General features: G+C 45.3%; 1 protein-coding gene across 1 annotated transcript in view; it reads left to right on the forward strand.

Moving 5' to 3' along the window:
* Positions 1-20,704, forward strand: part of LOC142760389 (uncharacterized) — a 73,672-nt gene that overhangs the window by 22,688 nt on the left and 30,280 nt on the right. The window contains exons 2-4 of the mRNA XM_075863573.1: positions 9,807-9,857; positions 15,058-15,096; positions 18,497-18,544. Of these exons, the coding sequence (XP_075719688.1) occupies positions 9,807-9,857; positions 15,058-15,096; positions 18,497-18,544 (138 nt within the window). The remainder of the gene's footprint in view (positions 1-9,806; positions 9,858-15,057; positions 15,097-18,496; positions 18,545-20,704) is intronic.

The following is a 20,704-nucleotide window of genomic DNA, read 5'->3' on the forward strand; positions in this document are numbered from 1 at the left end:
GGCATCACCAACAGGGGGCTGTGTGGCATTACCTACCAGGGGGGCTGTGGCATTATCTACAAAGGGCTGTGTGTGGCAAAAAATTTAAATGAAATTCATCCGATTTTAAAACGGACAGGGAAAAAAACGGATGCAAATCGGGTCCAAATCGGCCGGTAAAAACGGCAACTCGGCCCGGAACGGATGCAAACCGGATCCAAACCGGCCGGGAAAATCGGCCAAAAACGGCCGATTTTCCCGGCCGACACTCGGACCCTGTCGTGTGAATGAGGCCTTAGTGTATGGTGGTATTATTCTGTCAGTGTCTGCAGCTATTATTCAGTCAGTGTATGGTGGTATTACTCAGTTACTGTATGGTGGTATTATTCAGTCACTGTATGGTGGTATTATTTAGTCACTGTATGGTGGTATTATTTAGTCACTGTATGGAGGTATTATTCAGTCAGTGAATGGTGGTATTATTCAGTTACTGCATGGTAGTATTATATAGTCACTGTATGGAGGTATTATTCAGTCAGTGTATGGTGGTATTATTCAGTTACTGTATGGTGGTATTATTCAGTCACTGTATGGTGGTATTATTTAGTCACTGTATGGTGGTATTATTTAGTCACTGTATGGAGGTATTATTCAGTCACTGTATGGAGATATTATTCAGTTACTGCATGGTAGTATTATATAGTCACTGTATGGAGGTATTATTCAGTCAGTGTATGGTGGTATTATTCAGTTACTGTATGGTGGTATTATTCAGTCACTGTATGGTGGTATTATTCAGTGACTGTATGGTGGTATTATTTAGTCACTGTATGGTGGTATTATTTAGTCACTGTATGGAGGTATTATTCAGTCAGTGTATGGTGGTATTATTCAGTTACTGCATGGTAGTATTATATAGTCACTGTATGGAGGTATTATTCAGTCAGTGTATTGTGGTATTATTCAGTTACTATATGGTGGTATTATTCAATTACTGCATGCACACCTTACCCAGCCGCCTTGCACGACAGACCCCATGAATGCCTCCACAGTATAATGCCTCCCATAGCTGACCCCACAGTATAATGCCCCATAGCTGCCCCTACACGGTATAATGCCCCCATATCTGCCCACACACAGCATAATGCCCCCATAGCTGCCCACACAGTGTAATGCCCCATAGATGCCACCACTCAGTATAATGCCCCCCATAGCTGCCTCCACAGTATCATACCCCCCATGGCTGCCCCCACAGTATATTGCGACCCATAGCTGTCCCATACAATATAATGCCCCCATAGAATATAATGCACTCAATACAATATAATGCCCCATACAGTATAATGCCCCCTATTGCCGCCACATACAGTATAATGCCCCCATACAGTATAATGACACCCATAGCTGCCCCATGCACTATAATGTCCAATATAGTATAATGCCCCATAGCTGTCCCATACAGTATCATGCCCCCCATTGCTGCCACATACAGTATAAAGCCCCCATAGCTGTCCAATACAGTATTATGCCCCCATACAGTATAATGCCCACCATAGCTGCCACATACAGTATATTGCCCCCATACAGTATTTTAAGCCCCCTTTTAGCTGCCCCATACAGTATAATGCCCCCAATAGCTATCCCATACAGTATAATGCCCTCCATATAGTAAAATGCCCCCTTAGCTGTCCTATACAGTATAATGCCCCACACAGTATAATGCCCTCCATTGCTGCCACATACAGTATAATGCCTCTATACAGTATAATGCCCCCTATAGCTGCTCCGTACAGTATATTGCCCCCATACGGTATAATGCCCCCTATAGCTGCCCCATTCAGTATAATTCCCCCATACACTATAGTGCCCTACATAGCTGCCACATACAGTATAATGCCCTATACAGTATAATGCCCCCTATATCTGCACAGTACAGTATAATGCCCCCCATAGCTGTCCCATACAATATAATGCCCCATACAGTATAATTCCCCCCTTAGCTGTCCTATACAGTATAATGCCCCCATACATTATTATGCCCTCCATTACTGCCACATACAATATAATGCCCCCATACAGTATAATGCCCCCTATAGCTGCCCCATACAGTATAATGCTCCCTATACAGTAAAATGCCCTCCATAGCTGTCACATACAGTATAATGCCCCCCTTAGCTGTCCTATACAGTATAATGCCCCCATACAGTATAATGCCCCCCTTAGCTGTCCTATACAGTACAATGCCCCCATACAGTATAATGCATCCTATAGCTGCCCCACACAGTATAATGCTCCCCATACAGTATAATGCCCTCTATAGCTGCCACATACAAAATAATGCCCACATACAGTAAAATGCCACCTTTAGCTGTCCTATACAGTATAATGCTCCCTATACATTATAATGCCCCCTTAGAAGTCCCATACAGTATAATGCCCCCCATACAGTATAATGCACCCTCAGCTGTCCTATACAGTATAATGCCCCCATACAGTATAATGCCCCCTTAGCTGTCCTATACAGTATAATGCCCCCATACAGTATAATGCCCCCTCAGCTGTCCTATACAGTATAATGCCCCCATACAGTATAATGCCCCATATAGCTGCCCCATAGATTATAATGCCCCCACAGCTGTTCCATACAGTATAATGCCCCCCATATAGTATGATGCCCCCTCAGCAGCTACCATATGAGCCCCCCTCTCATACCCAGTATAATGCCCCCATATGTACATACCTAATAGAAAAATAATAACATAATTACTTACCTATCCCCATTCCCACGATGGGTGGAGAATCCTTCTCCTCCGGTCTGTGCTGTGAGTGACTCACTACATCGTGCCTGCCTGCGCCGAGCCGCTCGCGGCACAGTGAATACTGGAGCAGGACTCCAGCATTGCACTGAACTGTATTTGCGTCCTGAGGACGCAAATACAGTTGGAAGAGCGGTCAGCACTGGGTGGCAACGGGGCCCTGCGGGCTCCACAGGCTTGGGGGCCCGGTCGCAGCTGCGACCGATGCGATCTCTATAGCTACGCCACTATACAGATACATATATAGGCACTTAGGCACACACACACACACACACACACACACACACACATACCCACATACTGGAATTTATACACACACACACACACACACACACACACACACACACACAAAGACACACATACCCACATACAGGAATTTATACACACACAAACACTCAGACTCACAAACAAATGGAGGCACAAACAACAGACAGACTGAGCACTCACATCTCCTTCCTCACAGGCTTCTTGCATGTCGGGCTATGGGCAGAGCTAACTGTGCCTCGGACACCACATCCTTGCCAAATATGATAGATGATTTTTTTGGTAGGTTTCAGTTTTGTTATTCTAACTGGATTTGTATTTTCTCTTCCAGGCCATCAGGATATGGAGATGATCCTTTTTGGATTACCCATGAGGAAATACCGTAAGTCTGTAGAACAAAAAGGATTATATTTTTCCTGTCAAAATGACGGACACTTCGGCGGAGCCCAGCTGACACATTAAAAGTCAATGGCGTCTGCAGGGCACCACTGGTATTCTTAGTGCAATAGATCCAGCATGGTGGTATTATTCAGTCACTACATGGTGGTATTATTCAGTCACTACATGGTGGTATTATTAAGTCACTCTATGGTGGTATTATTCAGTCACTGCATGGTGGTATTATTCAGTCACTGTATGGTGGTATTATTCAGTCACTGCATGGTGGTATTATTAAGTCACTCTATGGTGGTATTATTTAGTCACTGTACGGTGGTATTATTCAGTCACTCTATGGTGGTATTATTCAGTCACTGTATGGTGGTATTATTCAGTAACTGTATGGTGGTATTATTTAGTCACTGTATGGTGGTATTATTCAGTCAGTGAATGGTGGTATTCAGTCACTGTATGGAGGTATTATTCAAATACTGTATGGAGGTATTATTCATTGACTGTATGGAGCTACTATACAGTCACTGTATGGTGGTATTATTCAGTTACTGTATGGAGTTATTATTCATTTACTGTTTGGAGCTATTATTCAGTCACTGTATGGTGGTATTATTCAGTCACTGTATGGAGGTATTATTTAGTCACTGTATGGAGGTATTATTCAGTCACTGTATGGAGGTATTATTTAGTCACTGTATGGAGGTATTATTTAGTCACTGTATTATTCAGTCACTGTATGGTGGTATTATTCAGTCACTGAATGGTGGTATTATTCAGTCACTCTATGGTGGTATTATTCAGTCACTGTATGGAGGTATTATTCAGTTAGGCGGAATTCACACGACAGGGTTGCCCACACACAGCATAATGCCCCCATAGCTGCCCACACAGTGTAATGCCCCATAGATGCCACCACACAGTATAATGCTCCCCATAGCTGCCTCCACAGTATCATACCCCCCATGGCTGCCCCCACAGTATATTGCGACCCATAGCTGCCCCATACAATATAATGCCCCCATAGAGTATAATGCACTCCATACAATATAATGCCCCATACAGTATAATGCCCCCTATTGCCGCCACATACAGTATAATGCCACCATACAGTATAGAGACACCCATAGCTGCCCCATGCACTATAATGTCCAATATAGTATAATGCCCCATAGCTGTCCCATACAGTATCATGCCCCCCATTGCTGCCACATACAGTATAAAGCCCCCATAGCTGCCACATACAGTATAATGCCCCCCTTAGCTGTCCTATACAGTATAATGCCCCCATACAGTATAATGCCCCCTTAGCTGTCCTATACAGTATAATGCCCCACACAGTATAATGCCCCCCTTAGCTGTCCTATACAGTACAATGCCCCCATACAGTATAATGCATCCTATAGCTGCCCAACACAGTATAATGCTGTGTATGTAAGTGTTTTACTGTGTGTTTACTAGTGTATGTAAACCTACTACACTGTGTGTTAGCTCAAAAAATGGCGACACACAGTGTAGGAGGTTTGACCGTTCAATCCCCTCGTTTCTCCCGGCACTAGCCAGGATAAAGGAGGGGGGATTCTGAGAGCTCACTAGAGCGAGTGAGTTTTCTCAAATTTTGCAGCATAAAGCAATGTGGTTGCTTTACCACATGCAATGCTGCAATTTTGGGAATTGCTCCATCTAGTGACCAGCACTGGGAAATATTATAAATTAGAATTAAATGTATAATATTTCCTGACTCGTGAAAAAAATTAAAAAAATTAGAACAATGTTTAATCACCTATACACTAATTGTTTAACTAAAAAAAAACAACATTTTTTTCTAGCGTCACATTCCCTTTAACAGAGGCAGAGTGAAAGCAGACCTGGGGGCCTTTATTAGGGCCCTGGGCTGCCATGACAACCATCAGCACCCTACGATCGCGTTGTGGGAGGAAGACGAGGTGTCGGACGGGGCCGCTCCCTCTCTTTAAACTTTTTTTTTTACCGCAGCATTTGACGGTTTACACGGCCAGGAACATTGCGATCGCTGTTCCTGGCCGTTAGTACTGGGTGTCAACTGTAATACACAGCTGATACCCACAGCATATGGAGTGGGCTCAGCGCGTGAGCCCCCTCGATACATCACCTTCAGCCCCACGACGTGCTATTACGTTGTGCTGCGCAAAGGGGTTAATACCCTAGACCACAAAGGAAGTTACCCCTTCACTACCTGGAATTTAACATTCGATGGCCTATTCTTAGAATATTTAATCTGTGTGGGTCTGACCGGGGTCTAATCTGCACAGAAACGGCCCTGTACATATGAGTATGGCTATGCCTTACAGGAAGGAGATGCCTTGAGCTGTAGTACCAGGCACAGTAGATCATATGGACGAGCCCCTGTGCCTGAGTAAACAGTAAACCATATGCAACGTTCCTGATAAGGACGGCTGTACTTGATAGAGCCGATGTCCCTCGATTGGTGGTAGTTTTAAAGTTTGGGGCTCCACGAATCAAACTGTAATGACATAACTGTATGGTGATGTGGGGGTATTATTCAGTTAGTGTATGGTGGTATTCACTGTATGGGGGTATTATTCAGTCACAGAAAGCAGTAGGCATTGATAGTAATGAAAAATGCTTTTGCCTCCTGGGGTGTGGAGGCTTTATGAAAAAATGTTCTAGACACAACCCTGTTTTTATGTAGGATCCCTTTTGACATCACCACTCACGTTTTCCCATCAGGCAATCAAAGCCCAAGGAAAATATACCATATATAAAAGCTGCAATCTGATTGGTTGCTATGAGAAACTCCTCCTCCTTGTATCGACTGTTTCGTATATTATAACAGAGAACAATAGTATATTTTATATTCCTTTCAAGAACAATTATGTGTAATATTGGTATTTTTTTTTATTTCTTAAACAGTTGGAGGAAGAAAGTTGAGGAGACGGAGGTGTATTTCTGGTAATTATCTTATTGAATAATGAGCCTATTTCTCTAGTGTTGGATATAGGAATCTTCCATGTAGATGATATATGAGTAATCCCGGGGTGAGTGCTAATATGTCTACATAAAGGAGGATAATACGGTATCATCTATGGGAATATATATATATATAGATTCCATTATTTAAGTGTGTTTATCTAGGAGAGACATATTATACTAGTATAGAAAGCTCGTTACACGGGTTTGCTAGTAAAAGGAATGATAAGTATTTATAATTGTGCTCTTTGAGAACGACGTTCTTCATTACAGGGTCGTCTTACTTCAGGGTTTTGCCTTCTTAATGTTTTGGGAAGTGGTTTCTCGTTGTTCCTGGCGTTCCTCTGCACTCATAGTTGCTCTTCTTATTCTCTGAGCCAAATATATATATATATGATGATTATCAGCATTGTGCCTTTTATAAGTGAGCATGATCACACGTAGCAGCTGAGGGACAATCCTGATAATCAATATATATTATTGGATAACTCTAATGTAAAGAATTGTGTCCTGGTATTTTTTTGGGGATATGGGAATTGCATGCACAGTAATTCCTTAATTACTCCTAAAAATAAGAAAATCTTGAATCAAATCAAAAATGATTGACAAAAATACAGATAATGTAGATGTTATATGCAGTCCTATGTAACACCACAGATAACACAGTGATAACTTTCTGAGTACAGATAATGTAGTAGTGTCACCTGCAGTCCTATGTAACACCACAGATAACACACTGTGATAACTCTTAGTACAGATAATGTAGTAGATGTCACCTGCAGTCCTATGTAACACCACAGATAACACACAGTGATAACTCTCTGATTACAGATAATGTAGTAGATATCACCTGCAGTCCTATGTAACACCACAGATAACACACAGTGATAACTCTCTGAGTACAGATAATGTAGTAGATATCACCTGCAGTCCTATGTAACACCACAGATAACACACAGTCATAACTCTGAACACAGATAATGTAGTAGATGCACACACAGAAATATATACACTTACAGATACAGGGGCGTAGCTAAAGGGCCCTGGAGCAAAAATTCAGCTTGGACCCCCTACTCCTTCCTAACAGCACCAGACCCCTGCGCACACCTTACCCAGCCGCCTTGCACGACAGACCCCATGAATGCCTCCACAGTATAATGCCTCCCATAGCTGACCCCACAGTATAATGCCCCATAGCTGTCCCCACACGGTATAATGCCCCCATAACTGCCCACACACAGCATAATGCCCCCATAGCTGCCCACACAGTGTAATGCCCCATAGCTGCCACATACAGTATAATGCCCCCCTTAGCTGTCCTATACAGTATTGCGACCCATAGCTGCCCCATACAATGTAATGCCCCCCCATAGAGTATAATGCACTCCATACAATATAATGCCCCATACAGTATAAAGCCCCCTATTGCCGCCACATACAGTATAATGCCCCCATACAGTATAATGACACCCATAGCTGCCCCATGCACTATAATGTCCAATATAGTATAATGCCCCATAGCTGTCCCATACAGTATCATGCCCCCCATTGCTGCCACATACAGTATAAAGCCCCCAAAGCTGTCCCATACAGTATAATGCCCCCATACAGTATAGTGCCCCCATACAGTATAATGCCCACCATAGCTGCCACATACAGTATATTGCCCCCATACAGTATTTTAAGCCCCCTTATAGCTGCCCCATACAGTATAATGCCCCCAATAGCTATCCAATACAGTATAATGCCCTCCATATAGTAAAATGCCTCCTTAGCTGTACTATACAGTATAATGCCCCCATACAGTATAATGCCCTCCATTTCTGCCACATACAGTATAATGCCCCCATACAGTATAATGCCCCCTATAGCTGCTCCGTACAGTATATTGCCCTCATACGGTATAATGCCCCCTATAGCTGCCCCATTCAGTATAATTCCCCCATACACTATAGTGCCCTACATAGCTGCCACATACAGTATAATGCCCTATACAGTGTAATGCCCCCTATATATGCACAGTACAGTATAATGCCCCCATAGCTGTCCCATACAATATAATGCCCCATACAGTATAATTCCCCCCTTAGCTGTCCTATACAGTATAATGCCCCCATACAGTATTATGCCCTCAATTACTGCCACATACAGTATAATGCCCCCATACAGTATAATGCCCCCTATAGCTGCCCCATACAGTATAATGCTCCCCATACAGTAGAATGCCCTCCATAGCTGCCACATACAGTATAATGCCCCCCTTAGCTGTCCTATAAGGTATAATGCCCCCATACAGTATAATGCCCCCCTTAGCTATCCTATACAGTATAATGCCCCACACAGTATAATGCCCCCCTTAGCTGTCCTATACAGTACAATGCCCCCATACAGTATAATGCATCCTATAGCTGCCCCACACAGTATAATGCTCCCCATACAGTATAATGCCCTCTATAGCTGCCGCATACAAAATAATGCCCACATACAGTAAAATGTCACCTTTAGCTGTCCTATACAGTATAATGCCCCCCATACATTATAATGCCCCCTTAGAAGTCCCATACAGTATAATGCCCCCCATACAGTATAATGCCCCCTCAGCTGTCCTATACCGTATAATGCCCCCATACAGTATAATGCCCCATATAGCTGCCCCATAGATTATAATGCCCCCATAGCTGTTCCATACAGTATAATGCCCCCCATATAGTATGATGCCCCCTCAGCAGCTACAATATGAGCCCCCCTCCCATACCCAGTATAATGCCCCCATATGTATATACCTAATAGAAAAAAAACAAAATTACTTACCTATCCCCATTCCCACGATGGGTGGAGAATCCTTCTCCTCCGGTCTGTGCTGTGAGTGACTCACTACATCGCGCCTGCCTGCGCCGAGCCGCTCGCGGCACAGTGAATACTGGAGCAGGACTCCAGCATTGCACTGAACTGTATTTGCGTCCTGAGTTCGCAAATACAGTTGGAAGAGCGGTCAGCACTGGGTGGCAACGGGGCCCTGCGGGCTCCACAGGCTTGGGGGCCCGGTCGCAGCTGCGACCGATGCGATATCTATAGCTACGCCACTATACAGATACATATATAGGCACTCAGACACACACACACACACACACTCACACAAACAAAGACACACATACCCACATACTGGAATTTATACACACACAAACACTCAGACTCACAGACAAATGGAGGCACAAACAACAGACAGACTGAGCACTCACATCTCTTTCCTCACAGGCTTCTTGCAGGTCGGGCTGTGGGCAGAGCTAACTGTGCCTAGGATACCACATCCTTGCCAAATATGATAGATGATTTTTTTGGTAGGTTTCAGTTTTGTTATTCTAACTGGATTTGTATTTTCTCTTCCAGGCCATCAGAATTTGGAGATTATCCTTTTTGGATTACCATTGAGGGAATACCGTAAGTCTGTAGAACAAAAAGGATTATATTTTTCCTGTCAAAATGACGGACACTTCGGCGGAGCCCAGCTGACCCATTAAAAGTCAATGGCGTCTGCAGGGCACCACTGGTATTCTTAGTGCAATAGATCCAGCATGGTGGTATTATTCAGTCACTACATGGTGGTATTATTCAGTCACTGCATGGTGGTATTATTAAGTCACTCTATGGTGGTATTATTTAGTCACTGTACGGTGGTATTATTCAGTCACTGTATGGTGGTATTATTCAGTCACTGTATGGTGGTATTATTCAGTAACTGTATGGTGGTATTATTTAGTCACTGTATGGTGGTATTATTCAGTCAGTGAATGGTGGTATTCAGTCACTGTATGGAGGTATTATTCAAATACTGTATGGAGGTATTATTCATTGGCTGTATGGAGGTATTATTCACTGACTGTATGGAGCTACTATACAGTCACTGTATGGTGGTATTATTCAGTTACTGTATGGAGTTATTATTCATTTACTGTTTGGAGCTATTATTCAGTCACTGTATGGTGGTATTATTCAGTCAGTGTATGGTGGTATTATTCAGTCACTGTATGGAGGTATTATTTAGTCACTGTATGGAGGTATTATTTAGTCACTGTATGGTGGTATTATTCAGTCACTGTATGGTGGTATTATTCAGTCACTGAATGGTGGTATTATTCAGTCACTCTATGGAGGTATTATTCAGTCACTGTATGGACGTATTATTCAGTTAGGCGGAATTCACACGACAGGGTTTCCTGGCCGGGTGCCGGCCGTTCATAAATCGGCCGGCACCCGGCTGCATTAGGAACAATAGAACCCTAATGGGGCTATTTACACGACCAATTTTTTGACGGCCGGGAAAACCGGCCGTCAAAAAATGGGACATTCCCTATTTTCGGCCGGGTACCCGGCCGCCCGGCTCCCATAAAAGTCTATGGGGCCAGGTAATACACGGCCATCACCGGAATATGTCCTGAGTGATGGCCGAGTCTACCGTCGCTCGCGCACTCTCTCTCCTCCTCCTCACAGTGCAGAGTGCATGTGAGGAGGAGGAGGGTCTTTTTTTGCTCCCTGTAGGAGTCAAAATCCCCAATCCCCGACCGGGGATTGGGGATTCCGCTACAGGAGAAGTGCGTGACTACACTGTCCATATATGGACACAGCGATGTCACTCACTTCTGCAGCGGAATCCCCGACTCTATGGCCGGGGATGCCGCTACAGGAGAAGTAAGTGACTACACTGTCCATATATGGACACAGCGATGTCACTCACTTCTGCAGCGGAATCCCCGACTCTATGGCCGGGGATGCCGCTACAGGAGAAGTAAGTGACTACACTGTCCATATATGGACACAGCGATGTCACTCACTTCTGCAGCTGAATCCCCGACTCTATGGCCGGGGATTCCACTACAGGAGAAGTGAGTGACTACACTGTCCATATATGGACACAACAATGTCACTCACTTCTGCAGCTGAATCCCCGACTCTATGGCCGGGGATTCCGCTACAGGAGAAGTGAGTGACTACACTGTCCATGTATGGACACAGCGATGTCACTCACTTCTGCAGCGGAATCCCCGACTCTATGGCCGGGGATTCCGCTACAGGAGAAGTGAGTGACAACACTGTCCATATATGGACAGTGACGTCACTCACTTCTGAAGCGGAATTCCCGACCTGTGGCAGGGAATTCCTCTCCAGGAGAAGTCAGTGACTCCACTGTCCATATATGGACATTGAAGTTAGTGACTTCTCCTGGAAGGGGGGGATGGGTGCAACCTACATGGGCTGTGTGGCATCACCTACAGGGGACTTGGTGGCATCACCTACAGGGGGCTTGGTGGCATCACCTACAGGGGGCTGGGTGGCGCCACCTACAGGGGGCTGGGTGGCATCGCCTACAGGGGGCTGGGTGGCATCGCCTACAGGGGGCTGGGTGGCATCGCCTACAGGGGGCAGGGTGGCATCGCCTACAGGAGGCAGGGTGGCATCGCCTGCAGGGGGCTGGGTGGCATCACCTACAGGGGACAGGGTGGCATCGCCTACAGGGGGCAGGGTGGCATCGCCTGCAAGGGGCTGTGTGGCATCGCCTGCAGGGGGCTGTGTGGCATCGCCTGCAGGGGGCTGTGTGGCATCCCCTACAGGTGGCTGTGTGGCATCCCCTACAGGTGGCTGTGTGGTATCGCCTACAGGTGGCTGGGTGGCATCACCTACAGGGGGCTGGATGGCATCACCTACAGGGGACTTGGTGGCATCACCTACAGGGGACTTGGTGGCATCACCTACAGGGGACTTGGTGGCATTACCTACAGGGGGCTGTGTGGCATCACCTACAGGGGGCTGTGTGGCATGACCTACAGAGGGCTGTGTGGCATCACCAACAGGGGGCTGTGTGGCATCACCAACAGGGGGCTGTGTGGCATTACCTACAGGGGGCTGGGTGGCATTACCTACCAGGGGGGCTGTGGCATTATCTACAAAGGGCTGTGTGTGGCAAAAAATTGAAATTAAATTCATCCGATTTTAAAACGGACAGGGAAAAAAACTGATGCAAATCGGGTCCAAATCGGCCGGTAAAAACGGCAACTCGGCCCGGAACGGATGCAAACCGGATGCAAACCGGCCGGGAAAATCGTCCAAAAACGGCCGATTTTCCCGGCCGACACTCGGACCCTGTCGTGTGAATGAGGCCTTAGTGTATGGTGGTATTATTCTGTCAGTGTCTGCAGCTATTATTCAGTCAGTGTATGGTGTTATTATTCAGTTACTGTATGGTGGTATTATTCAGTCACTGTATGGTGGTATTATTTAGTCACTGTATGGTGGTATTATTTAGTCACTGTATGGAGGTATTATTCAGTCAGTGTATGGTGGTATTATTCAGTTACTGCATGGTAGTATTATATAGTCACTGTATGGAGGTATTATTCAGTCAGTGTATGGTGGTATTATTCAGTTACTATATGGTGGTATTATTCAATTACTGCATGCACACCTTACCCAGCCGCCTTGCACGACAGACCCCATGAATGCCTCCACAGTATAATGCCTCCCATAGCTGACCCCACAGTATAATGCCCCATAACTGCCCCTACATGGTATAATGCCCCCATAACTGCCCACACACAGCATAATTGCCCCATAGCTGCCCACACAGTGTAATGCCCCATAGATGCCACCACTCAGTATAATGCCCCCCATAGCTGCCTCCACAGTATTATACCCCCATGGCTGCCCCACAGTATATTGCGACCCATAGCTGCCCCATAAAATATAATGCCCCCATAGAGTATAATGCACTCCATACAATATAATGCCCCATACAGTATAATGCCCCCTATTGCCGCCACATACAGTATAATGCCACCATACAGTATAATGACACCCATAGCTGCCCCATGCACTATAATGTCCAATATAGTATAATGCCCCATAGCTGTCCCATACAGTATCATGCCCCCCATTGCTGCCACATACAGTATAAAGCCCCCATAGCTGCCAACATACAGTATAATGCCCCCCTTAGCTGTCCTATACAGTATAATGCCCCCATACAGTATAATGCCCCCCTTAGCTGTCCTATACAGTATAATGCCCCACACAGTATAATGCCCCCCTTAGCTGTCCTATACAGTACAATGCCCCCATACAGTATAATGCATCTCATAGCTGCCCCACACAGTATAATGCTGTGTATGTAAGTGTTTTACTGTGTGTTTACTAGTGTATGTAAACCTACTACACTGTGTGTTAGCTCAAAAAATGGCGACACACAGTGTAGGAGGTTTGACCGTTCAATCCCCTCGTTTCTCCCGGCACTAGCCAGGATAAAGGAGGGTGGATTCTGACAGCTCACTAGAGCGAGTGAGTTTTCTCAAATTTTGCAGCATAAAGCAATGTGGTTGCTTTACCACATGCAATGCTGCAATTTTGGGAATTGCTCCATCTAGTGACCAGCACTGGGAAATATTATAAATTAGAATTAAATGTATAATATTTCCTGACTCGTGAAAAAAATTAAAAAAATTAGAACAATGTTTAATCACCTATACACTAATTGTTTAACTAAAAAAAAACAACATCTTTTTCTAGCGTCACATTCCCTTTAACAGAGGCAGAGTGAAAGCAGACCTCGGGGCCTTTATTAGGGCCCTGGGCTGCCATTACAACCATCAGCACCCTACGATCGCGTTGTGGGAGGAAGACGAGGTCTCGGACGGGGCCGCTCCCTCTCTTTAAACTTTTTTTTTTACCGCAGCATTTGACGGTTTACACGACCAGGAACATTGCGATCGCTGTTCCTGGCCGTTAGTACTGGGTGTCAACTGTAATACACAGCTGATACCCACAGCATATGGAGTGGGCTCAGCGCGTGAGCCCCCTCGATACATCACCTTCAGCCCCACGACGTGCTATTACGTTGTGCTGCGCAAAGGGGTTAATACCCTAGACCACAAAGGAAGTTACCCCTTCACTACCTGGAATTTAACATTCGATGGCCTATTCTTAGAATGTTTGATCTGTGTGGGTCTGACCGGGGTCTAATCTGCACAGAAACGGCCCTGTACATATGAGTATGGCTATGCCTTACAGGAAGGAGATGCCTTGAGCTGTAGTACCAGGCACAGTAGATCATATGGACGAGCCCCTGTGCCTGAGTAAACAGTAAACCATATGCAACGTTCCTGATAAGGACGGCTGTACTTGATAGAGCCGATGTCCCTCGATTGGTGGTAGTTTTAAAGCTTGGGGCTCCACGAATCAAACCGTAATGACATACCTGTATGGTGATGTGGGGGTATTATTCAGTTAGTGTATGGTGGTATTCACTGTATGGGGGTATTATTCAGTCACAGAAAGCAGTAGGCATTGATAGTAATGAAAAATGCTTTTGCCTCCTGGGGTGTGGAGGCTTTATGAAAAAATGTTCTAGACACAACCCTGTTTTTATGTAGGATCCCTTTTGACATCACCACTCACGTTTTCCCATCAGGCAATCAAAGCCCAGGGAAAATATACCATATATAAAAGCTGCAATCTGATTGGTTGCTATGAGAAACTCCTCCTCCTTGTATCGACTGTTTCGTATATTATAACAGAGAACAATAGTATATTTTATATTCCTTTCAAGAACAATTATGTGTAATATTGGTATTTTTTTTTATTTCTTAAACAGTTGGAGGAAGAAAGTTGAGGAGACGGAGGTGTATTTCTGGTAATTTTCTTATTGAATAATGAGCCTATTTCTCTAGTGTTGGATATAGGAATCTTCCATGTAGATGATATATGAGTAATCCCGGGGTGAGTGCTAATATGTCTACATAAAGGACGATAATACGGTATCATCTATGGGAATATATATATATATAGATTCCATTATTTAAGTGTGTTTATCTAGGAGAGACATATTATACTAGTATAGAAAGCTCGTTACACGGGTTTGCTAGTAAAAGGAATGATAAGTATTTATAATTGTGCTCTTTGAGAACGACGTTCTTCATTACAGGCTCGTCTTACTTCAGGGTTTTGCCTTCTTAATGTTTTGGGAAGTGGTTTCTCGTTGTTCCTGGCGTTCCTCTGCACTCATAGTTGCTCTTCTTATTCTCTGAGCCAAATATATATATATATGATGATTATCAGCATTGTGCCTTTTATAAGTGAGCATGATCACACGTAGCAGCTGAGGGACAATCCTGATAATCAATATATATTATTGGATAACTCTAATGTAAAGAATTGTGTCCTGGTATTTTTTTTGAGATATGGGAATTGCATGCACAGTAATTCCTTAATTACTCCTAAAAATAAGAAAATCTTGAATCAAATCAAAAATGATTGACAAAAATCTAGATTTTATTTTTTGGGAAAAATCAACCAGCTCTACACCCAGTGATAACTGAGTACAGATAATGTAGATGTTACATGCAGTCCTATGTAACACCACAGATAACACACTGTGATAACTCTTAGTACAGATAATGTAGTAGATGTCACCTGCAGTCCTATGTAACACCACAGATAACACACAGTGATAACTCTCTGATTACAGATAATGTAGTAGATGTCACCTGCAGTCCTATGTAACACCACAGATAACACACAGTGATAACTCTCTGAGTACAGATAATGTAGTAGATATCACCTGCAGTCCTATGTAACACCACAGATAACACACAGTCATAACTCTGAACACAGATAATGTAGTAGATGCACACACAGAAATATATACACTTACAGATACAGGGGCGTAGCTAAAGGGCCCTGGAGCAAAAATTCAGCTTGGACCCCCTACTCCTTCCTAACAGCACCAGACCCCTGCGCACACCTTACCCAGCCGCCTTGCACGACAGACCCCATGAATGCCTCCACAGTATAATCCCTCCCATAGCTGACCCCACAGTATAATGCCCCATAGCTGTCCCCACACGGTATAATGCCCCCATAACTGCCCACACACAGCATAATGCCCCCATAGCTGCCCACACAGTGTAATGCCCCATAGATGCCACCACACAGTATAATGCTCCCCATAGCTGCCTCCACAGTATCATGCCCCCCCCATGGCTGCCCCCACAGTATATTGCGACCCATAGCTGCCCCATACAATATAATGCCCCCCATAGAGTATAATGCACTCCATACAATATAATGCCCCATACAGTATAAAGCCCCCTATTGCCGCCACATACAGTATAATGCCCCCATACAGTATAATGACACCCATAGCTGCCCCATGCACTATAATGTCCAATATAGTATAATGCCCCATAGCTGTCCCATACAGTATCATGCCCCCCATTGCTGCCACATACAGTATAAAGCCCCCATAGCTGTCCCATACAGTATAATGCCCCCATACAGTATAGTGCCCCCATACAGTATAATGCCCACCATAGCTGCCACATACAGTATATTGCCCCCATACAGTATTTTAAGCCCCCTTATAGCTGCCCCATACAGTATAATGCCCCCAATAGCTATCCCATACAGTATAATGCCCTCCATATAGTAAAATGCCCCCTTAGCTGTTCTATACAGTATAATGCCCCCATACAGTATAATGCCCTCCATTGCTGCCACATACAGTATAATGCCCCCATACAGTATAATGCCCCCTATAGCTGCTCCGTACAGTATATTGCCCCCATACGGTATAATGCCCCCTATAGCTGCCCCATTCAGTATAATTCCCCCATACACTATAGTGCCCTACATAGCTGCCACATACAGTATAATGCCCTATACAGTATAATGCCCCCTATATCTGCACAGTACAGTATAATGCCCCCCATAGCTGTCCCATACAATATAATGCCCCATACAGTATAATTCCCCCCTTAGCTGTCCTATACAGTATAATGCCCCCATACAGTATTAGGCCCTACATTACTGCCACATACAGTATAATGCCCCCATACAGTATAATGCCCCCTATAGCTGCCCCATTTAGTATAATGCTCCCCATACAGTAGAATGCCCTCCATAGCTGCCACATACAGTATAATGCCCCCTTAGCTGTCCTATACAGTATAATGCCCCCATACAGTATAATGCCCCCCTTAGCTGTCCTATATAGTATAATGCCCCACACAGTATAATGCCCCCCTTAGCTGTCCTATACAGTACAATGCCCCCATACAGTATAATGCATCCTATAGCTGCCCCACACAGTATAATGCTCCCCATACAGTATAATGCCCTCTATAGCTGCCACATACAAAATAATGCCCACATACAGTAAAATGCCACCTTTAGCTGTCCTATACAGTATAATGCCCCCCATACATTATAATTCCCCCTTAGAAGTCCCATACAGTATAATGCCCCCCATACAGTATAATGCCCCCTCAGCTGTCCTATACAGTATAATGCCCCATATAGCTGCCCCATAGATTATAATGCCCCCCATAGCTGTTCCATACAGTATAATGCCCCCCATATAGTATGATGCCCCCTCAGCAGCTACCATATGAGCCCCCCTCCCATACCAAGTATAATGCCCCCATATGTACATACCTAATAGAAAAAAACATAATAACTTACCTATCCCCATTCCCACGATGGGTGGAGAATCCTTCTCCTCCGGTCTGTGCTGTGAGTGACTCACTACATCGCGCCTGCCTGCGCCGAGCCGCTCGCGGCACAGTGAATACTGGAGCAGGACTCCAGCATTGCACTGAACTGTATTTGCGTCCTGAGGACGCAAATACAGTTGGAAGAGCGGTCAGCACTGGGTGGCAACGGGGCCCTGCGGGCTCCACAGGCTTGGAGGCCCGGTCGCAGCTGCGCCCGATGCCATCTCTATAGCTACGCCACTATACAGATACACATATAGGCACTTAGACACACACACACACACACACACACACACACACACACATACCCACATACTGGAATTTATACACACACAAACACTCAGACTCACAGACAAATGGAGGCACAAACAACAGACAGACTGAGCACTCACATCTCTTTCCTCACAGGCTTCTTGCAGGTCGGGCTGTGGGCAGAGCTAACTGTGCCTCGGACACCACATCCTTGCCAAATATGATAGATGATTTTTTTGGTAGGTTTCAGTTTTGTTATTCTAACTGGATTTGTATTTTCTCTTCCAGGCCATCAGAATTTGGAGATTATCCTTTTTGGATTACCATTGAGGAAATGTAAGTCTGTACAACAAAAAGGATTATATTTTTCCTGTCAAAATGACGGACACTTCGGCGGAGCCCACCTGACCCATTAAAAGTCAATGGCGTCTGCAGGGCACCACTGGTATTCTTAGTGCAATAGATCCAGCATGGTGGTATTATTCAGTCACTACATGGTGGTATTATTCAGTCACTGCATGGTGGTATTATTAAGTCACTCTATGGTGGTATTATTTAGTCACTGTACGGTGGTATTATTCAGTCACTGTATGGTGGTATTATTCAGTCACTGTATGGTGGTATTATTCAGTCACTGTATGGTGGTATTATTCAGTCACTGTATGGTGGTATTATTCAGTCACTGTATGGTGGTATTATTTAGTCACTGTATGGTGGTATTATTCAGTCAGTGAATGGTGGTATTCAGTCACTGTATGGAGGTATTATTCAAATACTGTATGGAGGTAATATTCATTGGCTGTATGGAGGTATTATTCATTGACTGTATGAAGCTACTATACAGTCACTGTATGGTGGTATTATTCAGTTACTGTATGGAGTTATTATTCATTTACTGTTTGGAGCTATTATTCAGTCACTGTATGGTGGTATTATTCAGTCAGTGTATGGTGGTATTATTCAGTCACTGTATGGAGGTATTATTTAGTCACTGTATGGAGGAGGTATTATTTAGTCACTGTATGGTGGTATTATTCAGTCACTGTATGGTGGTATTATTCAGTCACTGAATGGTGGTATTATTCAGTCACTCTATGGTGGTATTATTCAGTCACTGTATGGAGGTATTATTTAGTTAGGCGGAATTCACACGACAGGGTTTCCCGGCCGGGTGCCGGCCGTTCATAAATTGGCCGGCACCCGGCTGCATTAGGAACAATAGAACCCTAATGGGGCTATTTACACGACCAATTTTTTGACGGCCGGCAAAACCGGCCGTCAAAAGATGGGGCATGCCCTATTTTCGGCCGGGTACCCGGCCGCCCGGCTCCCATAGAAGTCTATGGGGCCGGGTAATACACGGCCATCACCGGAATATGTCCTGAGTGATGGCCGGGTCTACCGTCGCTCGCGCACTCTCTCTCCTCCTCCTCACAGTGCAGTGTGCATGTGAGGAGGAGGAGGAGGGTCTTTTTTTGCACCCTGTAGGAGTCGAAATCCCCAATCCCCGACCGGGGATTGGGGATTCCGCTACAGGAGAAGTGCGTGACTACACTGTCCATATATGGACACAGCGAAGTCACTCACTTCTGCAGCGGAATCCCCCGACTCTATGGTCGGGGATGCCGCTACAGGAGAAGTAAGTGACTACACTGTCCATATATGGACACAGCGATGTCACTCAATTCTGCAGCGGAATCCCCGACTCTATGGCCGGGGATGCCGCTACAGGAGAAGTAAGTAACTACACTGTCCATATATGGACACAGCGATGTCACTCACTTCTGCAGCTGAATCCCCGACTTTATGGCCGGGGATTCCGCTACAGGAGAAGTGAGTGACTACACTGTCCATATATGGACACAGCGATGTCACTCACTTCTGCAGCGGAATCCCCGACTCTATGGCCAGGGATTCCGCTACAGGAGAAGTGAGTGACTACACTGTCCATATATGGACACAGCGATGTCACTCACTTCTGCAGCGGAATCCCCGACTCTATGGCCGGGGATTCCGCTACAGGAGAAGTGAGTGACTACACTGTCCATATATGGACAGTGACGTCACTCACTTCTGAAGCAGAATTCCCGACCTGTGGCAGGGAATTCCTCTCCAGGAGAAGTCAGTGACTCCACTGTCCATATATGGACATTGAAGTCAGTGACTTCTCCTGGAAGGGGGGGATGGGTGCAACCTACAGGGGGCTGTGTGGCATCACCTACATGGGACTTGGTGGCATCACCTACAGGGGGCTTGGTGGCACCCCCTACAGGGGGCCTGGTGGCACCACCTACAGGGGGCTGGGTGGCATCACCTACAGGGGGCTGGGTGGCATCCCCTACAGGGGGCTGGGTGGCATCGCCTACAGGGGGCTGGGTGTCATCGCCTACAGGGGGCAGGGTGGCATCGCCTACAGGAGGCAGGGTGGCATCGCCTGCAGGGGGCTGGGTGGCATCGCCTAAAGTGGGCTGTGTGGCATCACCTACAGGGGGCAGG

Source organism: Rhinoderma darwinii, chromosome 4 (assembly GCF_050947455.1).
Source record: "Rhinoderma darwinii isolate aRhiDar2 chromosome 4, aRhiDar2.hap1, whole genome shotgun sequence".
Taxonomy (NCBI): Eukaryota; Metazoa; Chordata; class Amphibia; order Anura; family Rhinodermatidae; genus Rhinoderma; species Rhinoderma darwinii.